Source organism: Chionomys nivalis, chromosome 4 (genome assembly GCF_950005125.1).
Source record: "Chionomys nivalis chromosome 4, mChiNiv1.1, whole genome shotgun sequence".
Lineage (NCBI taxonomy): Eukaryota > Metazoa > Chordata > Mammalia > Rodentia > Cricetidae > Chionomys > Chionomys nivalis.
This window is the reverse complement of record NC_080089.1, coordinates 16,013,737-16,039,766: the sequence shown is the minus strand read 5'-3', so window position 1 is coordinate 16,039,766 and position 26,030 is coordinate 16,013,737. Positions and strand designations below refer to the sequence as shown.

The 26,030-nt window shown below is 46.9% G+C and overlaps 1 protein-coding gene across 3 annotated transcripts in view; it reads right to left on the bottom strand.

The window, feature by feature from the left end:
• Positions 1 to 20,941, bottom strand: part of Slc36a4 (solute carrier family 36 member 4) — a 39,712-nt gene extending 18,771 nt beyond the window's left edge. For 2 of the 3 annotated variants that reach the window (XM_057767606.1, XM_057767607.1), the window contains exons 1-4: positions 20,830 to 20,941; positions 3,923 to 4,046; positions 2,882 to 2,972; positions 1,256 to 1,344 (exon numbers count right to left, since the gene is read on the bottom strand). In XM_057767606.1, the coding sequence (XP_057623589.1) occupies positions 1,256 to 1,344; positions 2,882 to 2,972; positions 3,923 to 4,046; positions 20,830 to 20,875 (350 nt within the window). In that variant the 5' untranslated portion in view covers positions 20,876 to 20,941. Of the gene's footprint in view, positions 1 to 1,255; positions 1,345 to 2,881; positions 2,973 to 3,922; positions 4,047 to 20,829 lie in introns of those variants that run through there. The other variant, XM_057767608.1, reaches the window with a different exon arrangement.
• Between the last annotated feature and the right edge of the window lie 5,089 nt (positions 20,942 to 26,030).

Sequence of the window (26,030 nt, the reverse complement as noted above, 5' to 3'; positions counted from 1 at the left end):
ATTATCTAAACAACATACATGATACAAACAGTTTCGAGAACATTTAATTAAAATGCTGGGGCCAGACCACTGGTTTGCTATAACATGAAGCATTTTTAAAGGCCGATTTATTGTCCAGTAGAACATTTCATGATACAGAACTAAAAGGGAATATTTTATTTTTCTAAGCTCTGCCCCAAACTGAATCACCAATAAACTGAAGACCCGGAGGCGTCATGGCCAGTACACAGCTGCTTGGCTTCCTCTTCCACTAAATACGAGAACCAGCCATATCCCGTCCCGTGTCCGTGTCCTCCCCCCTCTCCTCCCCCCCCGTAGAGCACCTTTTGAATGTCTATAGTCAAGATGACTCAGCAGCTAAAGGACTTGTCACAAAAGCCCCCAACAGCCCAGGTTCAAGCCTGGAAGCCCCGACAAGTGGAAGAAAGTACTGACTGCACAGAGTCCTCTCACTCTCCCATGTTCACTGTGTCACACAAGTCCTGCATATATACATCATATACACACAGACAATATTCAACACGAGGGAAGAAAGTACAGTCATCCCTTCTTACCCACAAGTTCCTATGTGTGGGTTAACTAACTGTATACGGAAAATTCATGAAAAATCATGTGTGTGATGTTTGCAGACACAACTTTATTCTTCTTGTCGTTATTTGGTGAGCACTTCAGAGTAATAATGCGCATAGCATTTACACTGTATTAAAAGTGATTACAGCATCTGAAGGTTGTACATCATCTTCTGTGAGGGACTTGAGCACTTGCAGGTTTCCATGGGGATCCTGGAACCAGTTCTCTAAGAACACTAAGAAATGACTATGGACAGATGCTGACCACATTAACTCCAGAAAATGCTAACCTGTGCCATGGTCATCCACATTAACTCCAGATAATACTAGCCTGTGCCATGGTCATCCACATTAACTCCAGAAAATGCTAGCCTGTGACATGGTCATCCACATTAACTACAGATAATGCTAGCCTGTGCCATGGTCATCCACATTAACTCCAGAAAATGCTAGCCTGTGACATGGTCATCCACATTAACTCCAGATAATGCTAGCCTGTGCCATGGTCACCCACATTAACTCCAGAAAATGCTAGCCTGTGACATGGTCATTATTAGCTGTGTCAGGCAGCAGAAGAAAACAAACAACCTCCAGATGCAAAGCACAATAGGTACACGAGACAATGACTCTCTAAGCAAACAGAAGCTTTACAATGAATCAAATCAACTTAATGAGTCCACATTTACCTCTGACATAGAAAGTGACTGCAACGTACCAATATGTGCATACAGTGGACGGAAATAATTCCTATAAACACAAGGCTGATTGGTCCAAGCTGTGGAGAAGAAAACATGGAAGGTTGAAATATTCATTTTTAAAAAGTGAGTGAGCTTTTAAGCAGTGAGTCAATGGCCAATTCATTTACAATGAGAAAACTGTTAAATCCATTGATTAAATTGCCATAGGCATGAGGAAAATTAGTAATTTTAACACAGAAGATCATTTCAGGTAATATTTTAGAAAATAATGCTATCTTGCAGACTTGGTGACTAAAGCCTGTGTCAGGGACAGCACTTAGGAGATAACTGTTTCAAACAGTTCATGAAAAGTTTCAAGTGTGTACTCTCCAGACTCAAAGGGATGCCTGGATCAAGGTGGGTAGCAGATTCAAGGGATGCCTCTATCAGGGTTGGCAGCAGACTCAATGAGATGCCTGGATCAGGATGGATAGAAGACTCAAAGGGATGCCTGGATCAGGGTGGGTAGCACACTCAAAGGTGTTGTAATACGAGCGGCGGGGCTGTGTCCCCGGCACCCTGCCGCCTGCATGGCTAGCTTATGCCCAGAAATAATTACATGGAAACTGTATTTTTTTAAACACTGCCTGGCCCATTAGTTTTAGCCTCTTATTGGCTAGCTTTTACATATTGATCTAACCCTTTTTTAATATTTTGTGAAGCACCACGAGCTGGCTTACCAGGAAAGATCTTAACCTGTGTCTGTGTCAGGTGGGAGAATCATGGCGACTGTCTGACTCGGCTTCTTTCTCCCAGCATTTTGTTCTGTTTACTCCGCCTACCTAATTTTCTGTCCTATCAGGCCAAGCAGTTTTCTTTATTAGTTAACCAATGAAAGCAACAGATAAGATATGAGACCCATCTCCATCACAAAGGGATGCCTGGACCATGGTGGGTAGCAGACTCAAAGGGATGCCTGGATCAGGTTAGATAGCAGAACCAGGCAAAACTTATCTGAACAATCAAAAATCCAGTTACTTTACACACAGGACTATTAAACCCAGAAAAAATGGGATAGCTACAACCTCTATGGAAGCCAATACATTTAAAAAGTTACGTCTAATTTACTTCATCCTGCCTCAACATGGTTCTTAAATGCCGCAATTATACTGCCTCTAGCACTGTTTTGATATCTGTGTTTAAAAGACATCGTTACTTATTTCAACTATTTTTCTTAGATATGAATACTGCATGCACACTTATTCTGACTCTAAAAGACTAATGAAGTTACACCATAAATATAATCCATTCCCTTAATATATTAGCTGTTGTGGGCACACTGCGTAAGCCACTGACAGTATGCCAAAAATGAGACACAGCCATCTTCAGAAATCAAGACCTGGGTTAGGTTTGAGAGTCTGTTGTTGCTAAATGTTAAAAATAAGCAACCATATAGAGATAAAAACAGTAATTCCCACTCTGGTTTAAGTACCATGATTACAGTTCACATAATTATACCAGAACAACAGTCAACGGCCACCTACATGCCACCTGGCCAGGTTACACTGGATGAGGTGAGAATCATCCTTACAGACAACTAACTGTCTCCGGCGTGGAGAACACAGACAGCCTTACCACGATGCCAGCATTCTTTATGGCCAAGGGGAGCCCTAAAAGGCCAGTTCCAATGTTCCCCTTAAGAAGATGCATCAGCGTCTGCATGAATCTGGAAGGAGAAAGCGGTAAGATTTAAGCGTTTGACCTAGGGACCTCAGCAACAAACAAAACAATGGTTTCCATCCCATCAGCAGGCATGAGGACACCCTAGGGTTGAGTCCCATCTTTACTCAATAAAAGCCAAGTACAGAGAATTACTGTGGAAATTAAACGAAATGTTTAGTCAGTGTTGGGCATGTAGAACAGTAATTTAAATTTAAATCTGGTTTTCTTATAATCTGCTTTGCTGCTCTGGTGTGGAGAACCCTGAGGATCTGGCTGGTAAAACAGGACTTACTGGCACTGATAACTATGGTTCTAAACATCTGATCTATGATTGTCACCCTAAAATGAGTTATAAAAAATTATTTATACAAGTTTTAACACTATACTCAGGTAAAGTAATTTCTATTATCATGAGCTCCCTCAGGACTTGACTAGAGGAGGTCTTCTTGACCAAGAAGAAACAAACTGAAATTAAGAGAAGCAAAAACTTCAAAATCCTGGTAGAAAAATAACTGGCGAGAGTTACTCAGTACTTTAGTTCATACAGGATGAAATTTCAGGTGAGTGTGTTTAACCACTAAGTTACTACTAAAGCATAGATTCGGTGATGACAAGACACCAACAATTATAACCCACTCTACCAGCAGCCTATCTCCTCATTCTGCATGAACCCCACCCTCCGAGAAGCCATTCTCCTAACACTTAACCCTTCTGTCTCCTCACTGGCATGGTTCTTTGAGGGACACAGGATTCGATATCTCTCACCGCCGGAGAAATCCCCACGCTGCTCAGTATCCTGATCTCCATCTCTCATACACTACAAACATCTAGGAATCTGACTCCTCATCTTCTGAATCATCTCTGTCATCTGTAGCATCCTGACAAACACGCAGAGCTGTGGGAGACTAAGAAATGCACACGGTGTCAGCAGAGCAGAGGGCCCACTACACTTACGAAATCCCATGCTGCCCGTCAAGCTGGTAGTGCTTCTGAACTGGCAGGATCATCTGTTCCTGCTCCTCGTCCGACGTCCCATCGAAATTCTGCTCGTTTATTAAGGGCCTCATCACGTCCATATCTAAAGAACAGAAACAGTCCTGTAGCACTGCTTGAAAATCTGAGGTAAGGCTACAACTCGTGAATTTTGACATATCAGCAAGTATCAGGCTAGAGACATGAAATGGCTCACTGGATAAAACAACGGACCCACAAGTTTAAGGACCTGAGTTCTGATCCCTGGCAGCTGCTTGTAACATTTGCACTAGGGAGGCATAAAGACAACAGGCTGAGTGGCTAACCAGACTAGCAAGATACCATAAACACTGAATTTAGTGAAAGATCTTTTCTCTATAAATAAAGTGGAAAACAATCTAGGAAGACACTCAAGGTCAATTTCAGGCCTACACACACACACACAACACACATGTGTACACACACACACATGCACACCTACACATGCAAGCATTCCTACACTCTGCACTGCCATCATGTGTGCACACATACACGGGCACACCTACATATGTAAGCATTCCTACACTCTGCACTGTTCACATGCACACACACACACATGTGCACAGATACACATGCAAACATTCCTACACTGTGCACTGCACACGTACACATACACAGTGCATGTGTAGCTACACACATGCAAGTATGAATACACTCTGCACACACACATGCATGTGCACACCCACACATGCGAACATGCCTACATTCTGCCATGAGCGCGTGTGCGTGCGCACACACAGACATACACAGACTATGAAATGTCATCTGTATTCATTGCAACTGAGTATCTTAGTTCATGTTAGCCCTGAGACCTGATATTGTCACGAAGAAAGATATCAGACTTACTTTCTGGATGTTTTATTGGATTACATACAGTGTAGAAGAAAAAACTTAAGTAATACAGAGAGTTCTTGTTTTATACACATGAGTTTTACAGAACAGGAAATGTGAAGAAATCATGAAATATATTTTCCAGTGTTCTCATCTCAACAACGTTTTTGTGTGACTATTCCTCACTGCCCTCTTACTGCAATAGAAACCATTCAATCTGAGTTAAGACTGAAATACAAAGCCAAGCATGATAGTGCACACCTTTAATCCCAGAGCTCAGGAGGCAGAGACAGACAGGTCTCTGTGACTTCGAAGCCAGCCTGGTCTACAAAGTGAGTTCCCAGACAGTCAAGACTGTTACACTGAGAAACCCTGTCTTGAAAAATCAAAACAAACAAACAAAACAGACTGAAGTTCAGAGATTTTAAAGGCAAACACTTTGATCTACCACTCACAGTGAGCTGACACACCAGGGGATGGAATACCTATAGATAGAAATGATCAACCTCACTCTTCAAACTTCTCATTTTACAGTAATTTCAGGTTTAAATCTGCAGCAACAGGAAACATACTAACTTTCGCCATTTGCTGCAACTGCTTTTTCCCTCTCAAATGAAGACACGGTTTCATCAGTTACTGCAGCACTGACACACGTCACGTGATGCCGGTTCACTCTGTCTTGAAATTCCACACTCGAGTGCTCTCTTCCCCAGCTGCCCATCAACTCCCTGAGCTGCTTCAGGACAGGTCAAGGGCTCAGCCACAGACTCCATTGTCCTGGACTCTTCTGCTGGTCACCTCTGTCATTGTATCTTTGGGGATGTTTGTAGTTCTCCTTAACTTTTTACTGTCTAGACTGTTTGAAGATGTTTAAGACATGTGTACATGTGCATCTGTGTGGGGGTCTGTGAGAGACTGAGTGCAGCGCCTGCAGAGGACAGCAGGAGGCCTCAGATACCTGGGAACTACAGGTGTTGCTAGCTACCGGTGTGGGTACCAGAACCTAAACGCAGGTACTCTGCAAGAAAGAGCAGTATGCATTACCAGCTGAGCATCTTTCCAGCCTGCCTTGACAGTTTTGAATGTTATACAGTTTCTACCTATGCATGCTATCGATCAAATGTGAACTATCCACTGGCTCTGCTCCCCTAGGCACGGCTGCTTAGGGAGACTGGACCTTCAGAGGTGGAGCCTGACTCACAGTGAGTATCTAGACAGGGCGGGCTCTGAGGTTCACAGATCAGCCTGCTTTCTGCCATCTCTACCTCCTGATCCACTGAAAAGCGAGCAAGCACCTCATGCATGCTCCCACCAGGTTAGGGCCACCTAAAACCACCACGCACCATCTGCCACCATGTTTTCCCTGCCATGAGGGACTGTAGCCCCTTCTGTTGCCATCTCGTGTTCTGTTTCCGAATGTGTTATTTTCTGTAATGTTCTTCCCATCAGGTCTCCATCTGTACCTTAGATTTAGATCTATGTTGTCTGGCACTTCCTCAATCACCCAGAAGCTTATGCCAACTAGAGTGTCTCAGAAAGGTCTCGGAGAGCTTGCTAACAAACTGGCATGCTCCACCGCAAAGTTTCTGGCTCAGGTCCTTGGCTGGAGCTGAGAGTCAGGCCTTGAGACCCTGATGTAGAGGAACTTGCTCACTCTCAGAACACAGTCCTAGCAGGTTCTTCAGAAAGAACTCACCTCTATGCTATTCTCTAGGGATTCAACCTTCATTCAAACTTAGCATACAAGGTCCAAGTTTATTATATTTCCATACATGTTTGTTTTTGTCCATCTTCCCCCTTACTTCCCCTGCTTTCCTCCCCCTTACTCCCCTTCCCAGGAGCCTCTTCTGTTTCCAGGCCACGCTCCTTCATCCCTCCCACAACTCTTCCTTAAGACCTCATTTTCCCCTCTCACCGTGCCCTTCCTAGTTTCTAGTCTTCCGGGACTCTACACAGGACTAGCATAGCCAAGCCATGGAGTGGCTCTATTTTTGTCTTTTGTTTTATTTTGCTTTGGGTTTGGGGTGTTTTTTTTGTTTTGTTTTGTTTTTTAGGAAAATCTGGTATTTCCACAACAGCTGTGCCAGCTCACATCTCCACCAACGGGAAGCACTCTTTCCCACATCCTCACCAGCACTTGCTGGCTTCTGCTTCTCTGCATTTGGTTAATGTGTCCCACAGTCCAGCTATCTAAAGGGCTAGGTGTAAAATCCTCAGCTCGAACTTGCCTTGCCTCTCTATAGCTTTTCCTGAGTGTTCCAATACCAGCCTTATCTTCTTGGTCACTCAGTGATTTGTCCTTTGTCCTGGAGGGCCTAATGACCTATTGTATCCTTTTTCTCTTTAACTCCTTATTGCTTCTCTGTGGATTTCACACAAACACCCCAACTCATCTCCCTGTCCCTTTGTATCCACCCTCTGCTCTTGCAACCTCCCCCACAAAAAAAGGAAAAAAAAAACTAAAAAAAAATAAGAATTAAAAAGAAATCTCATCATGGAAGCTGGAGCCCTGCCATTAGCCACACAGTGTACCCTCAGTCTATACATCTTTACTTGTAAGTCTTCACTGCAGTGAGTCACTGATCTGGCTCCTGCTACCTTGGTGTTGGCTCACTCACACCTCCACCACTGGGACCAGCTCTCCTGTGCTGCTCAGGTGAGGTGCAGGGCCTGCTCTCCTGGGTTCTACAGCCTAGGTAAGGGGCAGGACCAGCTCTCCCACTCTCATGTGCCTGAGGCCAGTTCTCCTGACTGCTGCAGGTGGTGAGGGGCAAGGGGGTAGGACATCTTTCTCTCGCCCATGCCACCACACTCGGCAGATGAGGGACAGAGCCAGATCTCCAGCTCTCACGCCCTCGGAGCCAGTTCACCCACACCCTTGCCAACAGGGTCAGTGCTACTGTGCTGCCCAGGCAAGGTGCAGGGCCCACTCTCCTGATACTGCAGGTGGCAAGGGGCAAGCAGGGAGAAGGTATCTCTCCCTTACCCACACCAGCACACAGCATATGAGGGATGAGTCCAGCTCTCCTGCTCTCACACCCTCAGGGCTGGCTCACCAGCTCCCCTGCCTCCAGGGCCAGCCCCACTGTGCTGCCAAGGTGAGATACCACCCTATGAGGGGCAGAGGCAGATAAGCAGTTCTCCCTGGTGCTGCCTCCAATGAGGAGTGGGACCAACCCTGTGCAGTCCTTGGATAACGTGGTCCCAAGCAGCAGACCAGGGACATCCACGTGGCCTTTGGTGGTAACATGGGCCATGGACATCATCACAGACCCGGACCTGACCTTCAGTGGCAGCAAGGAAGCTTTGTGGGATGCTCACATCAGGCTGTCCCTCTCCACCCTCGAGTCTCTGGACCCCTCTCTTCATGGTGCTCAAGCTGTTCCTCTGCTCTTTCTCTCCCATCTCTCCACCCCACACCCGCACATCGTGGTAGCTCATGCTGCAAGCAGGATCTCCAGGTGTCTTCTTCCTGCCCACTCTACGTGGTGGTGGATAGGGGTTCTTAGTGTCTTCAAGCATTTGTCCAACCCAAAGCTTCCAAAGGAAATAGATCTGGCCAAAATTGGGCAGTACAGTAAAACTAATTCAACACAGAGTCGTGCAGTCTCATGAACTGCCACCACAGCCAACTAGAGGGATCACCAGAGAGGCCAACGATGAGAAGTAAACACAGCAGGCCATGCCCAGTTGTGGGTCTCTGTTGATGGAACAGCGGGCTGCATTCCTGCCATCCCAGCTCCCGGCTGCCTGGCTAGCTTATGCCCCAAAATAATTACACGGAAACTGTATTCTTTTAAACACTGCTTGGCCCATTAGTTCCAGCCTCTTACTGGCTAACTCTCACATCTTGATTAACCCATTTCTATTAATCTGTGTAGCACCAGATTACCAGAAAGATTCTAACCTGCGTCCATCTTGGAGAGGAGAGCTATGGCGTGTGTCTGACTCGGCTTCTTTCTCCCAGCATTCTGTTCTGTCTACTCCGTCTACCTAATTTTCTGTCCTATCAGAGCCAAGGCAGTTTATTAACCAAAGAAAGTAACACGTAGACCCTCCTCTATCGGGTCTCCATTCTGCAGGCACTGCTCCTCTATCTGGCTAGGATGCATTAGTATTAGGGGCAGCCCCTGCTTCCACTGTTAGGAGTCCCACAAGTAGAAGAAGCTACACAACTGACACTGTCATATGTGTGTGTGCCGTATGTATGTATGTATGTATGTATGTATGTATGTATGTATGTATGTAGAGGTTCTAGGTCGGTCACATGTAAGCTATCTGATTGTTGGTTCAGACTCTGTGAGTTCCTATGAGCCAGTTTAGTTGTTTCTGGGGGTTTTCATACCCAAAGATGCTCAATCATACCATAAGACACTTGCTCAACTATATTCACAGCATTTTTATTCATAATAGCCAGAACCTGGAAAACCTATATGCACCTCAACCAAAAACAGTGGATAAGGAAAATGTAGTATGTTTACACAATGGAGTATTATTCAGCTGTTAAAAATAGACATCATGAAATCTGCAGGCAAATGTAAGGAACTGGGGTAAAAAACCATCCTTAGTGAGGTAACCCAGATCCAGGAAGACAAACGTGGTATGTGCTCTCTCATAGGTGGATATTGGCTGTAAGTAAAGGATACCCAGGCCATAATTCATAGACCCAGAGAGACCAAGTATAAGGAGGGCTCAAGGGGGGACACATGGATCTCCCTGGGAAGGGGAAATATAAAAGATCTCCTGGGTGGGCCTGGGCAGATAGAGATGAGAACCTGAGGGATCAAGTTAGGGGGTCAGAGCAGGGGAGAGACTCAAAGAGGGAGCTGCAAAGGGGGACATTTGGGGGTCAGGAAGAACCTCCCAGCTAAGACTCTTAGCAAAAGTGGATACTTAGCATGAACTGGCCCTCTCCTGTGCTCAGACTGGTGACTATCCCGATTGTCATCAGAGAGCCTTCATCCTTTAACTGATAAAAAACAGATGTCGAAAACTACAGCTAAACATTAGCCTGAGCTCAGGGAATCCTCCTGAAGAAAGGGAGGGAGGATTGTACAAGCCAGACAGGTGAGAGCATCACGGGAGCTGTTTCCTATGACCTCAGTCACGGTGCCTGACAGGAGCAAGCAGTACCCTCTTGCCCTTCGCAATGGTGCTCTCTAGGTCCCTTCTCACCTGGCCAGAGGAGAGGAGCAGGAGAGATCGAGGCCCTGGCTGAGGCTACAGCTGCTGCAGCTGAGAGTCATGAGAAGCACGATGCTCGGGCTATAGCCGAGAGTCTGGAGAAGCACGATGCTCGGGCTATAGCCGAGAGTCTGGAGAAGCACGATGCTCGGGCTATAGCCGAGAGTCTGGAGAAGCACGATGCTCGGGCTATAGCCGAGAGTCTGGAGAAGCACGATGCTCGGGCTATAGCCGAGAGTCTGGAGAAGCACCATGCTCAGGCTGCACTAGCTGCCAGTGTCATCTTGAGTCTCCCCTACCTGTATCCTTAAGGCCCAAAAACTTTACTATGGGCATCTGGATCTGGTCATCCTGAGTTCATCTGTCTGGAACTAAATGTGCTTTCTTGACACACTGATTCTGGTTTTCTCTTGGATTTCTAAAAATGTGTCTTGAACTATATTTCTAAATGCTTGCAGGTTCAAATGCTCGCTCTTCTCTGGGATTCCAACTGTAGGTATGCCTGTCTTTCACCTCAATGCCTTTCTCTCTGATCCTTTCGATCTCTCTCTTTTCATTGCTTTGGCAAGGACACATCACTCTTGTGTTTCACAACACTCTCCCTTGGCAACGTGTAATCTCTCATCTACACTGCATTTCACGATCTTAAGTACCTCATATACAAGAATCCCAAAGCAGGTGTCTGGCTTAGGGCCTGGGTGAGGCTGAGCAGGGAGCACAATGTCTTCTGGCTGCATTAGCTCTGCAATTAGGTTCCCAGTGATCTCTTCCTCTCTCTCTCCCTTCACCGGAGGGTGTGGGGAGCCTCTCCTCTCCTTTTCTAGCTCTTCTCTGTGAGCAATCTTTGCCAAGGCTTCCCCTCTGTTCTACTAATAATAAAATTAATTTTCTGGCCTCAGGTCCTGAACTGCTAAGTTGAAGAGCAGAAGTCTCTGTTCAGACCCTTAGCACTTTAAGACGTTCACATTGAAGGAGATTTCCAGTGCTTCTTCCTAGACGTCTACTCCCACCCCTACATACCCTGATACGGTGTACCCCTGTCCACTCTCCACGGTGTGCCCCTGTCCATTCTTCATGCTGTCCCCCCATACACTCCACGCTGTCCCCCATACACTCCATGCTGTCTCCCCGTCCACTCCACGCTGTCCCCCCCGTACACTCCACGCTGTCCCCCCCCGTACACTCCACGCTGTCCCCCGTACACTCCACGCTGTCCCCCCCGTACACTCCACGCTGTCCCCCATACACTCCACGCTGTCCCCCGTACACTCCACGCTGTCCCCCCCCGTACACTCCACGCTGTCCCCCGTACACTCCACGCTGTCCCCCGTACACTCCACGCTGTCCCCCGTACACTCCACGCTGTCCCCCGTACACTCCACGCTGTCTCCCTGTACACTCCACGCTGTCCCCCCCGTACACTTCATGCTGTCTCCCAATACACTCCATGCTGTCTCCCCGTCCACTCCACGCTGTCCCCCCCGTACACTCCACGCTGTCCCCCCATACACTCCACGCTGTCCCCCCATACACTCCACGCTGTCCCCATGTCTACACCACACTGTCCTCCTGTCCACTCCATGCTGTGCCCCTATCTACTCCATGCCCTGTCCATTCTCCATCAACAACAACTTGATAATAACAGTGTTTCTTTCTCTGCTTGTCAATGTCTTTCTGCTGGTAGTATCCTTGGGTTTCCTGGTTTCTTTCTCTGCTTGTCAATGTCTTCCTGCTGGTAGTACCCTTGGGTTTCCTGGTTTCTTTCTCTGCTTCTCAGTGTCTTCCTATTGGTAGTATCCTTGGGTTTCCTGGTTTCTTTCTCTGCTTGTCAATGTCTTCCTGCTGGTAGTACCCTTGGGTTTCCTGGTTTCTTTCTCTGCTTGTCAATGTCTTCCTGCTGGTAGTACCCTTGGGTTTCCTGGTTTCTTTCTCTGCTTCTCAGTGTCTTCCTGCTGGTAGTACCCTTGGGTTTCCTGGTTTCTTTCTCTGCTTGTCAATGTCTTCCTGCTGGTAGTACCCTTGGGTTTCCTGGTTTCTTTCTCTGCTTGTCAATGTCTTCCTGCTGGTAGTACCCTTGGGTTTCCTGGTTTCTTTCTCTGCTTCTCAGTGTCTTCCTGCTGGTAGTACCCTTGGGTTTCCTGGTTTCTTTCTCTGCTTGTCAATGTCTTCCTGCTGGTAGTACCCTTGGGTTTCCTGGTTTCTTTCTCTGCTTGTCAATGTCTTCCTGCTGGTAGTACCCTTGGGTTTCCTGGTTTCTTTCTCTGCTTCTCAGTGTCTTCCTGCTGGTAGTACCCTTGGGTTTCCTGGTTTCTTTCTCTGCTTCTCAGTGTCTTCCTGCTGGTAGTACCCTTGGGTTTCCTGGTTTCTTTCTCTGCTTGTCAGTGTCTTCCTGCTGGTAGTACCCTTGGGTTTCCTGGTTTCTTTCTCTACTTGTCAGTGTCTTCCTGCTGGTAGTACCCTTGGGTTTCCTGGTTTCTTTCTCTGCTTCTCAGTGTCTTCCTGCTGGTAGTACCCTTGGGTTTCCTGGTTTCTTTCTCTGCTTCTCAGTGTCTTCCTGCTGGTAGTACCCTTGGGTTTCCTGGTTTCTTTCTCTGCTTCTCAGTGTCTTCCTGCTGGTAGGACCCTTCGGTTTCCTTGCACTGTTCCATGAATCATTTACTTTTGTTCCGTAACTGTTTTCACAGGCTCGGGACTGATGTGCTCATACATTAGCTAAGGCAGCCCAGTCTAGCGCCACCTGGAATATGGCCTATGGATCTGTAATGATTTGGCAAGGCTCTACAATACGGGGAGATACTTGTAAGTCTATGCTTACATCATTCCTCTTGATGATACAACTAAAAGAGAGAGGCTAAAACCATCTCAGCTGTGGAAAGCTCCAAATTCCTGCCGTCCATGTATTCATGAGGATTTTATAATTTCGTCCTTGGGTGGTTCCTCTGACTCTATCATCCTCGGTGTATTCTCTGTGGGTTACACCTTGTGGGGCTGCCTTGTTTCTTAGCCTCTAGTATCAAATTTACAGGCTGGACTTAAACACAGTGAAATCTCGCAAGGGGGTAGTTAATTGTTCCCCCATGGAGGGTCTACTGCGATGCCATCTCATATTACCCCAGAAACACATGAGGATTAGTTGTATGTATCCTTTCTTAGAGCAGCTCCTGCTTCCTCTTCTATTCTGCTCCATGCAAAGCAATGTCACTGCTTCTCTATAAAATCAGTACTGCAGCTTTGTGAGGGTCACCATAACAAAACGGACAACAGAAATCCACTATCCCAAAGGTCAAGAAGTCTGGAGCCTGAAACAAGAGTGTCGGGGAACTGGAGAAGTGAATTCCTCTGTCCCATCTTATATGTGGTTGTTTTCACGTCCATGCAACACTCTCCCATAACTAAGCCTGTGTCTAAGTCCCCCTCTGAAAGGACATCAGTCACACTGCCCTCTGCAGCAGGTCCTATCTCGAGTAAGATCACCTCCTGAGGTACTGAACCAGCATATGACTTCCGGGGAAGCTAGTGAACACTGTCAGTCATCCTGATTATTTTCATCAGCTTTGGTTTTATGCCTCAGTGCACCCCGCTGCCCTGTAGGCTCTTGACTTTATCGCTTTGATTAGCTCGGCTTGTCCAAACTACCAGTTACGCCCACTTTCTCATTTCTTTCTGCCCTGGGCTGTGGCTGCAGTGAGTTCACTGTGTTCTCCATAAAGATAGCGATCACTTCCAACATTTCATAAACCTTAACCATCTATTATTGGGAGCCGGCTGCCGGAGAGATCACAGTGGCCATGAAAGTCAAGGAAAAGGTAAGTTCTCTCACGACTTTAAAAATGTATCAACTCTAAATGAGAAGTCTGTTTGTATTGTATGTATGGGGAATTTATTTTCAGATAAAACCTGGGACTCTAACCTACAAGTATAGAATGACAGTAAATAGCAGTTTTGTAATTTATGGTTGACTTTCATGTCAGCACCACAATGTTCACTGGACTCACACAGGTCAGCTGTGCTCAGTCCCTCCGAACTTGTAAGGTTGTTTAGCAACTGACTTAAGTTTGTTATTTCACCCCAAGTTCCACTTTTCCCTGGTTCTAAAGTCATTCTCCATGTTATAACAGTCCTGGAAACATTAGCCATGTCTTACTGTGAAAAAAAAAATGCTATATTTCTTTGCTTTCAATCCATTTTCTTATACCTCATATTTGAACATCTTAATAAAAGTCAATTATTCCAGGACACTCCTCTAACCTCACAGTGAGATTTAAGGGAATTGACTTGTAAATGTTGAGATTGACAGAAAGGCACTTAACAAGTTAGGCTCTCAGAAGTCTCCATTTATGTACTGCTTTGACTCTGCCACTGCGGCCGAGCTCAGCGGCATGCTGCACTGTCCCCACATCCTGCCTCCGCGCCTAGAAGATGCCTAAGAGCAGCCGGAAAGGTCTGTGACTTCCCGTGTTCCAGACTTCGTTACTGGAGAAGCACTGCATACTAAGAAATATTTATCTCCTTTAACTAAACTAAGAATAGGTGAGGGGTCAAGTTCCAGAAATGAGTATATTAGCCAAGAGGTCACAGAGTAACTCGAATCTCAAGAATTCAAAGATACTCAGATGCTAACACAAGGAAAGCTACAGCTAAGAAGCTCAAACTTAAAATACTCATTAATGTCCCACTCCAACCAGAACCTCTAAGGGCAGATCTGCACCAACAAACTCAGAAACCCCACCAATTACGACGAGAAACTATTTCCTTCTGAATCTGAGGATACAGTATGTCAACATAACAACCATGTCTTGAGTTTGACCCCCTAGAAGATGCAGTGGTGTTTTCTTACGTGTGGTCTCCAGCACTAACAGTGGCTTTGGTCAGCAGACCACACAGCACATGCTAGGCCTGAACCTCTGCCTGCTGGTGAGAACATGCAACAGTCTATTGTGTTTAATCTCAGGAATTCAACATACTGCCACGTGACCAGATAATCAACAGAAAAAGTAGGGTGTTTTACATCCTGTTTTCTATACTAAGTACCTGAAATCCAGGGTGTGTTTACTAGGACACACACACCGCAAATACTCAGAGACCAAGCTTGCGTAGTCAGTGCTGGGTTGTTATAAGCAGAGGGATGAAGTCAGCTGCATGACATCTTACCCAGAGGCCTCTGGGCCTGTTATATCATACACATAATGAAAGTCACAATGCCTACCTCTCGGAGGAATAGACAAGGAGGTGACACAGCAGACAGGAAGTATTGAGCCAACTACATAGCCATGAGCCACCCATGAACGGCAGTTCCACCCCTCGCTAACAATGCTACAAGCAAATTACACTTCCTCAGATCTTAAAGTACTAATCTCTGACATCAAGTTAGAACTTAATAAAAATAATTGATAATGAGCATTTTGGAGCAATAAGGTGTCCAATAAGACTGAGTTTGCAAAGATGGTAAGTTATACCAACTAAAGGGAAACAGAAATAGAGACTAGAGTAAAAATCAACCCTGAGGAGAGTCAGAGAGACAGCTCCGTAGGCTCAGTAGGAACCTACACAGGACAAGGAGAAAACTGACTCCCACAATTATACCCTGGCCTGCACATGCATGCACACACATATACACGTATGCACACACACATATACACACACAAGGAATTACTGCATTAATCTTGTAATAATAATCATAGTGATGACGATACCTAAGACGCAACATGGTAAAAGATACAGCAGAGTTGAGAACTGTGATGATATCTTGTTTGTACAAATAAAGCTTGCCTGAAGATCAAGGGCGGAGTTAGCCACTATCTAACCATAGAGGTCTGGAGGTCCGTACAAACAGACAGGAAGTGACTCTGCTGGGCAGAGAGAGGAAATGATAAGGCGGGAGGAGACAGAGACTCTGTCTCTTTTCATCTGGGAAGTTGAGGTGGCTGTGGTTTTGCTCCTTCGTCTCTCTGATCTTCAGGCAAGTTTTATTCGTACAAACAAGATATCACCACAAAGAACACATGAAATAACGTCTGAGTACTCTACATTAAGTAATTAAAAATCACATGAGCCCATGTTGTTTATACATGGTCTGTTATTTGCTGGTGTTTTGATGTAAGTTTTGATCAAGCAGTAAATCAGATAGTTCTGATAAAAAGCTATGGTAAAATTAATAATGCCTTATAAAATACTAGTAAGCAGTAGATTTCAAACTATTGGGGCATGATTATTTCTATTCACAAGTGTATAACTTATATATGAATAAGACATGCTCATTTGAGTCAGTGTTATTCACCTTGGACATACTATGCACCATATGGACACACCAATGAAATTTGGACGAGGCAGAACACAAATGATCTCTTATGTCACGCCGATTCTTGTTTCAGCCTCAACTGCCTACCCTGTAGCTAAAGACTGACAAACTTAGCAATATGTCTTAAAGTCTCACAGTGCTCATTACTGGCAAGCAACTGATAAAGGCATTTGCCAAAACACAAATCTTTGAAATTTGCTAAGTAAATTTCAGTAAGCGGCTTGTACTACTCACTTGTGCACACCCTGACTGCACTGTGGTGTGGTCTCTACTCACTAGGAAGCACCCTGACTTCACTGTGGTGTGAGGTCCCAGACACACAGGGGCTGTCAGAGCTCACCATGAATCAGGAGAGGGACTGCACACTCACACCACACTGCAATGATTAGAAAGCGAAGTGAAAATGAAGAGAAGAACATACACCAAAGTGGAAATAAGCTAATGAGGGTGCAGACGGACCACAGAACCATCTGTATCCTTTTCTTTCTATGAAAGCATTGAAAACATGATGTTAAATGGCTCTCATTGTTCTAGTGAAGAAACCACTTATAAGTGGACAATGAGAGCAGGATGAAGTACACATGGTTTCTTTATGTCGTCACCCAAACCTACACCACCATCTTCATCATGAATAAGAAGACTTTGCTCCTGTGGTTGAGAGAGTAGTATGTAAGGACAGTTTGGAAATCCCCAATGGCTTGTGACATAAAGTCCAGCCTTGGAGAAAGACACCGAATCCTCTCCAGCCACGCTCTCCACAGATGTCACATTGCATAACACGCGGCCACTGTGGAAAATCGGAACACATGTAACAGTGTAACGGCACTTCCTAAAACTCATCTGGCCATCCCGACACTACCTCAGCAATAATTCAGAGCATCTGTGTATCCATTCTCTCTTTCCCCTCCTCCCTTGCCTCCTCTGCCCTGCCCTGCCCACAGCTTAGGTGCTACCTACATGCTGACAGCTTCCAAGCCTTCCCCCAGACCTCAGCTTCCAGGAACTCTCCACATGAAGAAGCTCTCAGCCAACTCCTCACCTCCTCTCCAAACCTATGTGACTCCACCCACCAAACAAGTCACCTCTTACAGAGGATCATTTCTACTAGTGGGACCAGCTACTGTTTCCATTAAAAAAAAAAAAAAAAAACCAAGGCTGGGCAGTGGTGGTGCACACCTTTAATCCCAGCATTCGGGAGGCAGAGGCAGGCAGATATTTTTGAGTTCAAGGCCAGCTTGGTCTACAGAGCGAGTTCCAGGAAAGGCTCCAAAGCTACACTGAGAAACCGGTCTTGAAAAACCAAAAAGAAAAGACAAAGAGAGAGAGAAGAGTGGGAGGGAGGGAGGGAGGGAGGGAGGGAGGGAGGGAGGGAGGGAGGGAGGGAGGGAGGGAGGGAGGGAGGGAGGGGAAAGGTCTAAGCTTCTATCAGGATGCCTCCAGTCTGTGCCCCATCCCACCCCACAGACACTGTCTCGGGCTGCCTGAGGATCCTCCTAAGATGGCCCGTGGCCTCCCTTCAAGTGAGCAATCCTAATGAAAGAGCAAAAAGGAAGGCACGGAGCTTCTTACAGTCTAACTAAAGAGGTAAACCATCACATCGGCCAAAGTCCAGCACATACATACTCAAGGGAGAGGAAACCAAGCCCCCCTTCTTTTAAAGAGGGAAACGTAAGGTCTGGACACATCATTAACCTGCTGTAAGTCCTCAATCCAAGGCACCTGCACTCTTCAGATGCAGGTCCCTGGAGCCAGCCTGACCACCTCTGCCCAGTCTCTTGAGAAAGCAAGCTGGTCTGCATCCTAACATGCATAGTCCAATCACCACTGTCTCCATTGCTTCCTTCGTGGGAGTCTGAAGAGCATGCTGGTCTTTGTCTCAAACCTGTGGAACGCCCTCCAGCTGCTGCTTGTGCCCTTTAGTCCGCTCTTCACATGGAAACCACCAGAAGCAGGCTTTATTTTGTACAGTATTGTCTTTAAAAACAAGGTCTCACGTAGACTGGGCTGGCTTCAGACTTGCTACATAGCTGAGGATGACCCTGAACTTCTAACCCTCCATCTAGCTCCTGAGAGCTGTACCGCTATGCCCAGTTGATGCCGTGCTGGGGATCACACCCAGAACGTAGGGCACACTAGCTACATTCCCACAGCCCTCTAGCTACATTCCCACAGCCCTCCCCCATTACCCTTTTAAATCCTAGCTCATGCAAGGCCCACCCTTTAACCCCGGCACTTGAACTCAGGAGGCAGAGGCAGGCAAAAATAGATCTCTCAGTTCCGAGACAGTCGGGGATACACAGGAAGACCCTGTCTCAAAAATATACAAGTAACTCGACCTAAGTCAGTCACGTTATGGTAAATACTCAGCTAGCCCACTCTCCCCTCAAATTCCCTCAACTGCTCCTCTTCCACAGTGCCCCTCCCCGGCTACGCTGCATAATTCCCTGATCGGTATCTCCACTGCTCACTGTCTGCATCTGCTTACTAAACCCCACAGCCATGGCAGGCATCCTGATGGGTTCGGGTAGGGGTCTTTTGTCATGATGTTTCCTGTGCCCTGAGCTACACAGTGAGACCTCACCTCAAAAATTCACAAGGAGAAGGGCTGGGGAGGATGAAACAAACGTATTTTTCCAGTTAACAGTCATGATACACGGTGAACGCTCTTCTGTGTCATTTAACAGCTAGGCAGTAGATGACTGCATGGCTAAACCGTATCTTAACCCACGGCCTTTCACTGGACACTCGGACAGTAACTACCTTGACCTATTAGAGATGCTGCAACTAATATCCTCTGGCAGACATGTGTGTGTGTGACATGTGACTGTGAGAGCACATGCACCAGAGCACACGTGTGCTTTGCATGCATCCGTGCACATGTACGTGTGTGTGCGCACAAGCGTGTATGCGTGTGTGTGTATGCACTTCCGTGCGTGTGTACATGCACGTTAGTTAGAGGACGACTCTGAGGAGCCCATTCTCACTCCCACCTTGCTTGAGGTAGGAACTCTGGTTTCTGCTGCTGTGCTAGGCACTATGCAGCTGCCACTAGAGCGTACGAGTAATTCTCCTGCCTCTGTCTCTCATCTCAGGGTCCAGGGATAACAGACGGCCATGCTCCATTTCTGTACATGGGTTCTGGGGGGGTCCAAATTCAGGCATCAAGCTTGCATGGGAAGTGCTCTTCCTCACTGACCCATCTTCTCAGCCTGATGTGAAATATTAGCACAGATTTACTTCCTTGAGAGCTAGCCTAGACGTAGAACTGCTGAGTGAAAAGATATACTTTTCTGGGGTGAAGAGGGGAGTCGGGATCTCCCCCTGTGGACCACACTGGCCTGGAATTCACTGCGGAGCACAGGTTAGCAGTCCTCAGCCCAGGAGCGCTGGGATTGCATTACCATGCCAGCTATCTAGGTTTCAGTGATAATGTGCTATCCTGCTCCTGCCAATCTCCTCACACCTCGCTGACATGAGTTATGGATGAACTGGAAAGTCATATGAACTTGGGTTTGCAGTTACATGGTCCTACCTTTAATGAGCTTAAGCGCAATACAAAAGGACTTGCATGGCTGAACTCCCAGGGAAGATCACGTGGACACTGGGAGCAAGAATACAGCACCCTGCTTGAGGCTCTCAATGAAAGTTACTTTCCACTTAAAGTTTCTATCTTTATTGTAACTTTAAAGAAAACAACTAGGAAGTGCTGGCACGTTATTACAGGAATGCCAGCCTATAAATTGAAGTACGTTTTCATTTAACCTCTTTCCTTGCGGTTAACATCCTGCATGGAATTAGAAATATCCCTAAACGCAGTGTGCAGCTGGGAAGACATTATTTTATCCTAATCCTGGTTTCTGTTTTTCTTTCTGACAACAGCAAACAGAAACAAACCTTCCAAAACCATGGAAACAGAACACGGAAAGGTCACCAGCCAGGTGCTGCGTCTTGTGCCCCCTGGCACCAACGTCCCCGTTGGAACAGTTGGGAAACAAAGAGTTAAACGAGGCTTCCCCTGGAGACACCCGGAGGTGAGATACCGGCTTAAAAAGAAAACAATGGCAACTTCCTTACAACATCCTGGAAAAAACCAGTGACAGCGGCTCCCGCCTTCCCTTGACGTGGACAAACAGGGCGACTCCCCCGCGCGGGCGCACAGTGCTACCACCACAGGCCGGTGCACAGACAGACTGACACACACAGGAGACTTGGAGACACAGCAGCAGGCAGACGCCAACACACACGAAGCAACGCGCCCTGCAAGGCCGGGCCAGGCCTAGGGACCACTGTGAGGTGCTGGCCCTGGAGGAGCTCACCCGGGCCCGACTCCCCTACCAGCCTTTGCCTGGGGTCTCTGCAAACTACGCCACCCGGTCACCCCATCACCCGGCGCCCAGTGCGCACAGGGACGCCCCCGCCAGACGCGCGAGCCACCGGGAGCCTGGACGCCGCCGCTAACGCAGAGATCCGCACCCTGGACTGCGAACGCGAGGGACACCCACGCCCTGGGTCCGGGCCGGGTCCCGCAAACACCCACCGAGCTCCTCGCATCCCGCCGCCTCCGCCGGCGCCGGCGCTTCCATCCCTCGGGGGTCTCCAGATCGCCGCCGCCCGCTCGGCCGCCCGCACTGCCGAGCATGCGCAGAGCCGCCCCGAGGGGCGGGGCCCAGGCCAGCCTCGACCGTAGCCCACGAGGGACTGCGCCTCGCGAGGTGTCAGGCGCGGTTCCGAGAGGTCAGGGACCTAGTCTCTCAACCCCGGGGCTTCGCGTGCCGAAAAACAGGGCCTTGGAGCGACCGCGCAGAAAGCAGGCAGCCTGCAACTCCGACGGCCGACATAGTCTCTGGCCCTGGCACCTCTCCCTCTCACTGTCTCTCTCTCTGTCTCTCTCTGTCTGTCTGTCTCTCTCTCTCTCTCGCTCGCTCGCTCGCTCTCTCTTTTTTTTAACAGCCTTGGCTGTCCCAGAATTAGCTCTTGCAGACCAGGCTGGCATCGAACTAACAGAGATCCACCTGCCTCTGCTTCCTGAGTGCTGGGATTAAAGGCGTGTGCCATCACCTCCTGGCTTCGGCACTGGCATCTTAAAGCTGATGCCAGGCTTAAGGCTAAACGGGAGGTGGCCCGCACTGTCAAACACTACATACATTGCTGTCTGGGTTTCTGGGCACCAGATACACTGCGCGATGCAGTCTGTTACCGTACACTGCGCTCACTGTCCACGCAGAGGGAAGTCACTTCACCACGACAGGAAGCCAATGAAGGCAGGGGAGGAACCGCCACTTCACAAGGACTCTCACGTGCAACGCTGGCCTCGGGTGGACGCCAATAAATATATGATGAATCCACAGAAAAAGCGTACTTCTGATTAGAAGGAAAAGTGTTTAATTTTGAGATTGAAGATTGTATGGTGAGAAAAAGAGGCAGTCAGGTTCTGTGCGTTCAAGGCCAGCCTTGGCTACAGAGAGAGTTCCAAGACACCCAAGGATACATACACAGACCCTGTCTTACATAAAATTAAAAATTTAAAAACTACCATGGTCACGCATGCCTGTAATATCTGATGGAGTTTAAGGTTATGGAGTTTGAGACCAGCCTGAGCTGCATGAGATTCTCTCTCTCAGAAAAGAAAAAAAAAAGAAATTAAGAAAACTAGTAAGTTAGAAATTACCTTTTTTCACATCACAGTTATTTAATGTCATGACATCATATAAAACTTTTTGTTTCTTTTCTGTGTTTTTGGGTAAGTTCTGGAGAGCAGTAGGGATGTTCCTGTGGAAATAGGGCAGTCTGCGTTCAGGCCACTAACAAAATCACAGTGTGTTAGATTCTCAGACTTCCCAGATTAAGAAAGAAGCAGTTCCTCTCAGAACCTCATCTTTCCTCCTCTTCAGAATCTCAAGGTTTGCACCAGGTAACTGGGCACAGTAAAACCTTTGCTCAAACCCAGTTTTCCCCGGAAAATATACACATCACAGGGAAAGCCCCGTTCCTCACAAATAGCACAAAAATCACAGAGATGCTGAGCTACTGGGAGTCAGGTCCCTAAGGATGGCTGGGTCCCTGGGCTGAAGGGCCACAGAGATCTGTACCAGAAGTGCTGCCTGGGTTTATCACTGTTAAAAGCAGCAAAAGTCATTGCCTCTTAATGACGGGGCACAGGAGAGTCTAGCTTGACTGTCCTGCCAGGCCTGATTGAGATGGCTTCCAGACAGGGTTTCTCTACTGTGGTGTGGGAATAAACCAAGTGGTAAGGACATCTCTGCTTAAAAGTACATTTCCTTCCATCACTCCTGCACCGGTCCTATGAGGTGAGGCAGCAGTCCCTATCTACATCCTGGGACTGGCAGAATGCCTGCAGATGTGGGTAAATAAACACCGGACCCTACGGAAGCAAACAAAAGTGGGCTTTAACTTACAAAACAAAAGACAAGTGTGAGGTTGGCACTGGGCATTAGGGTTGTTCCTAAGGGTCACTTGGATGCAAGCTCCATGCTACCATGATAGTACGTAAGATGAACCAAGACAGTGAGCAAGTATAAAGCCTGGATGCGCAGCAAGAGGAGGTGATTCCCAAACATGCAGAGGACAGCAGTAGTGTGAGCCTTCACCACAGCCTTCAGCGTGTGGTTTCTAATTGTAATTTGGCACTTCCTTTTTTGTTGTTGTTTTATTTTCTGAGACAAGGTTTCTCTGTGTAGCCCTGGCTGTCCTAGAACTTGCTCTGTAGAGCAGGCTGGCCTTGAACTCACATAGAATGACCTCTGTCTCTAAGATCTTCCACTTACTGTTTTCAGACCACAGCTGACAGGGAGTGACTACAGACTTGAGAAGTGAAATCACATACAAGGAAGCACACACCATAATCCCTGCCGCCATATGAATGGCTACCACAGTTGTCATTGAAGGTGTTGAACTGTCTCTGCCTCGCTCCTCTTGGAACTGAAGGTGCCTTTGCTCATTAACCCAAGGTGTTAGGGTGTAGCTGTGATGTACCTGGAAGCCTGCTCTGTGGCTTCCATGGCTCCTCTCATTTCAACACTCCATTATGGGTAGCAGTGCAGTGTGGAAGAGCCTGAGCACAGGGGCAAGGCATGCTGGCCTCACCTTTAATCCCCACCCTTGGGGATTTCAAGGTCAGCCTGGTCTACATATCTAATTTCAGTCCAAACAGAGTCATATACTAAGACCCTGTTTCAAAGAAAGGAAGGAGAGAGGGAGGGAGAGAGGAAGGGAGGGAGGGAGGGAGGGAAGGAGGGAGGGAGGGAAAGGAAGAGAAAGAGAAGAAGAAATAAATGAATTCCAAAGAGGCCGGTACATCTTGTTGTATTACTTGATGTGGGATGTCCTTCTGTATATGTGTTGCTTTTATTGGTTGATGAATAAAGCTGTTTTGGCCAATGACTTAGCAGAGTAAAGCCAGGTGGAAAATCCAAACAGAGATAAAGAGAGGGAGTAGGCAGAGTCAAAGAGATGCCTTGTAGATGACAAAGGAGAAAGATGCCATGACATTACCAATAAGCCACAGCCTCATGGCAATACATAGATTAATAGAAATTGGTTAATTTAAAATCTAAGAGCTAGCTAGGAACATGCCTGAGCCATTGGCTAAACAGTGTGGTAATTAGTTTCTGTGTGATTATTCGGGTCTGGGCAGCAGGGAAACAAAAGTCTTCATTTACAAATTCTTCCCAATTCTTAGGGCTGGGAAATTTTACGTAGCAGGTGTGGTGACACGTATGTGTTGTCACAACACTTGAGGGCTGCTGGAGGACAGTCCAAGCTATCTAGCAAGCCAGAGAGAGTGCAGAAGGTGGGGAGGAAGGGGAAGAGAAGGAGAAGATGACAGATGATCTTAATTGCAGATGTGGGAAATGGCAGAGTGTAGCTGGTAGGGTGGTTAAACAGCTGGACTCTGTTTTGGGAAGAGCTGACTAGGCATGTGTATGGAGAAGACAAGTCAGCCTGACTATTCTGTATTTACAGTGGCTTTCCCCAGCTGCTGGCTCCCGAGAGGAGGAGCAACCTTCTCCCTATCTTGAACAGTTGTGTGTTCTATGGGTGGACCTAGGAAACACCATGGTAGATACCTCATTGGTGCTGATAACACGACCTTTACTGCAGGGTCTTTGTTAACTTAACTCTTTATGACTGACTTATCCAGCTGAAAACCAAGAAAAATGATGCATAAGTTTAACTTATTTTGAAAAGACTCCACACTGTCCTCATATAATTTGTTTTTATAAATACATCGTGTCTACTGCCTTAGTTGGCGTTTCTATTGCCATGATAAAGCACCATTGGTCAAATGCAACTTGAGGAGGAGAGAGCTTATTTTACCTTAGAAGGTGGAAGTCCATCACTGGGGGAACCCAAGGCAGGAACTCACAGCAGGAAGCTGGGGGCAGGAACTGGAGCAGAAGCCATGAAGAGGTGCTGCTTACTGGCTTGCTCTCTATGGCTGTTGCCTCTGCTTTCTAAAAGTACCCAGAAACCCCTGCTCAGATGTGGCACTGCCCACATAGAGCTGGACCCTTCACCAATCAAGACAAACAGGCTTGTCTACAGGCCAATATGGGGGCATTTTCTCAACTGAGTTTCCTCTTTCTGGATATGTCTAAAATTGTGTCGAGTTGACAAAAGTACACCCAGCAAATCAAACAAAACTAGACTGCCATGGGGAGTGGATAATGTGGGGGCAGAAAGAAGAATCAACAGACACAGAAATATTCATAGGATCCATCCAACAGATCCAGATATTAATTCAGGAAGACAAAGAGAAGGCAACCGGGAATTACACACAGAACTGAAGACTTATCATGGAAGGGCATTTGTTCCCAGAATGAAGCACACCACTAACCACCTAATACAGGAGGGGAAAATCAACTTAAGCCAAGGCTTATCATTATAGAACTTTAGAATAACGGAAACTATAGAAAGATGCAGAAAGTTTTGCCAGTTTAAATACTAAAAGGCAATGGGAAGAGTCCCCTTGGCTTAAAATTCACCTGCCCACTAATAGCAAACATCAAAGGCAAGAGCTCCATGAATCCTTGAATTCCATTTTTTCGAGGAAAACACACCCAGATAAAACTCTATACCTATCCAAACAGTGAAAGAGAAATACAAAAATTCTTTAATATAATATAAAGGCTCAGTCTGGACATCTCATATGCTCTGTCTTATTGAGCCCTGGAAGAATTATTTTTCTAGAATTTAGGAGGAAACCTAGTTAGAAGACATGGCAACCAAGGAACCAAGAATCTTAGATAGGAGAAGAAATCCTAAGAGGATCCCAAACCACAGTCTTCCTAGAGAAGGGTTAGTCCACCCGATCCCAGACCACAGTCTCCCTGGAGAGGGGTCAGTTCACCTAGAACATCAGGAAGGGATGAAAGAAATGGTGAAATTAAGGAATAATCTGAAATTGTAAAATTGGGCAAAGAAACTTTTTCCTCTTTTTGGAGAATATAGAAGGAATTTGCTACAGACATGGCAATAGCCAGTAGTGGTAGGAAAAGATGTGGGGTCAGGTAGACAGACACACGGACAGGAGAAGGTGAGGGTCAGACAGGCACACAGACAGGAGAAGGTGAGGGTCAGATAGACATATGGACAGGAGAAGATGAGGACAAGATAGACACATGGACAGGAGAAGGTGAGGAGTCAGATAGACACATAGACAGAAGAAGCTGAGGACCAGATAGACACACAGACAGGAGAAGGTGAGGGTCAGACAGA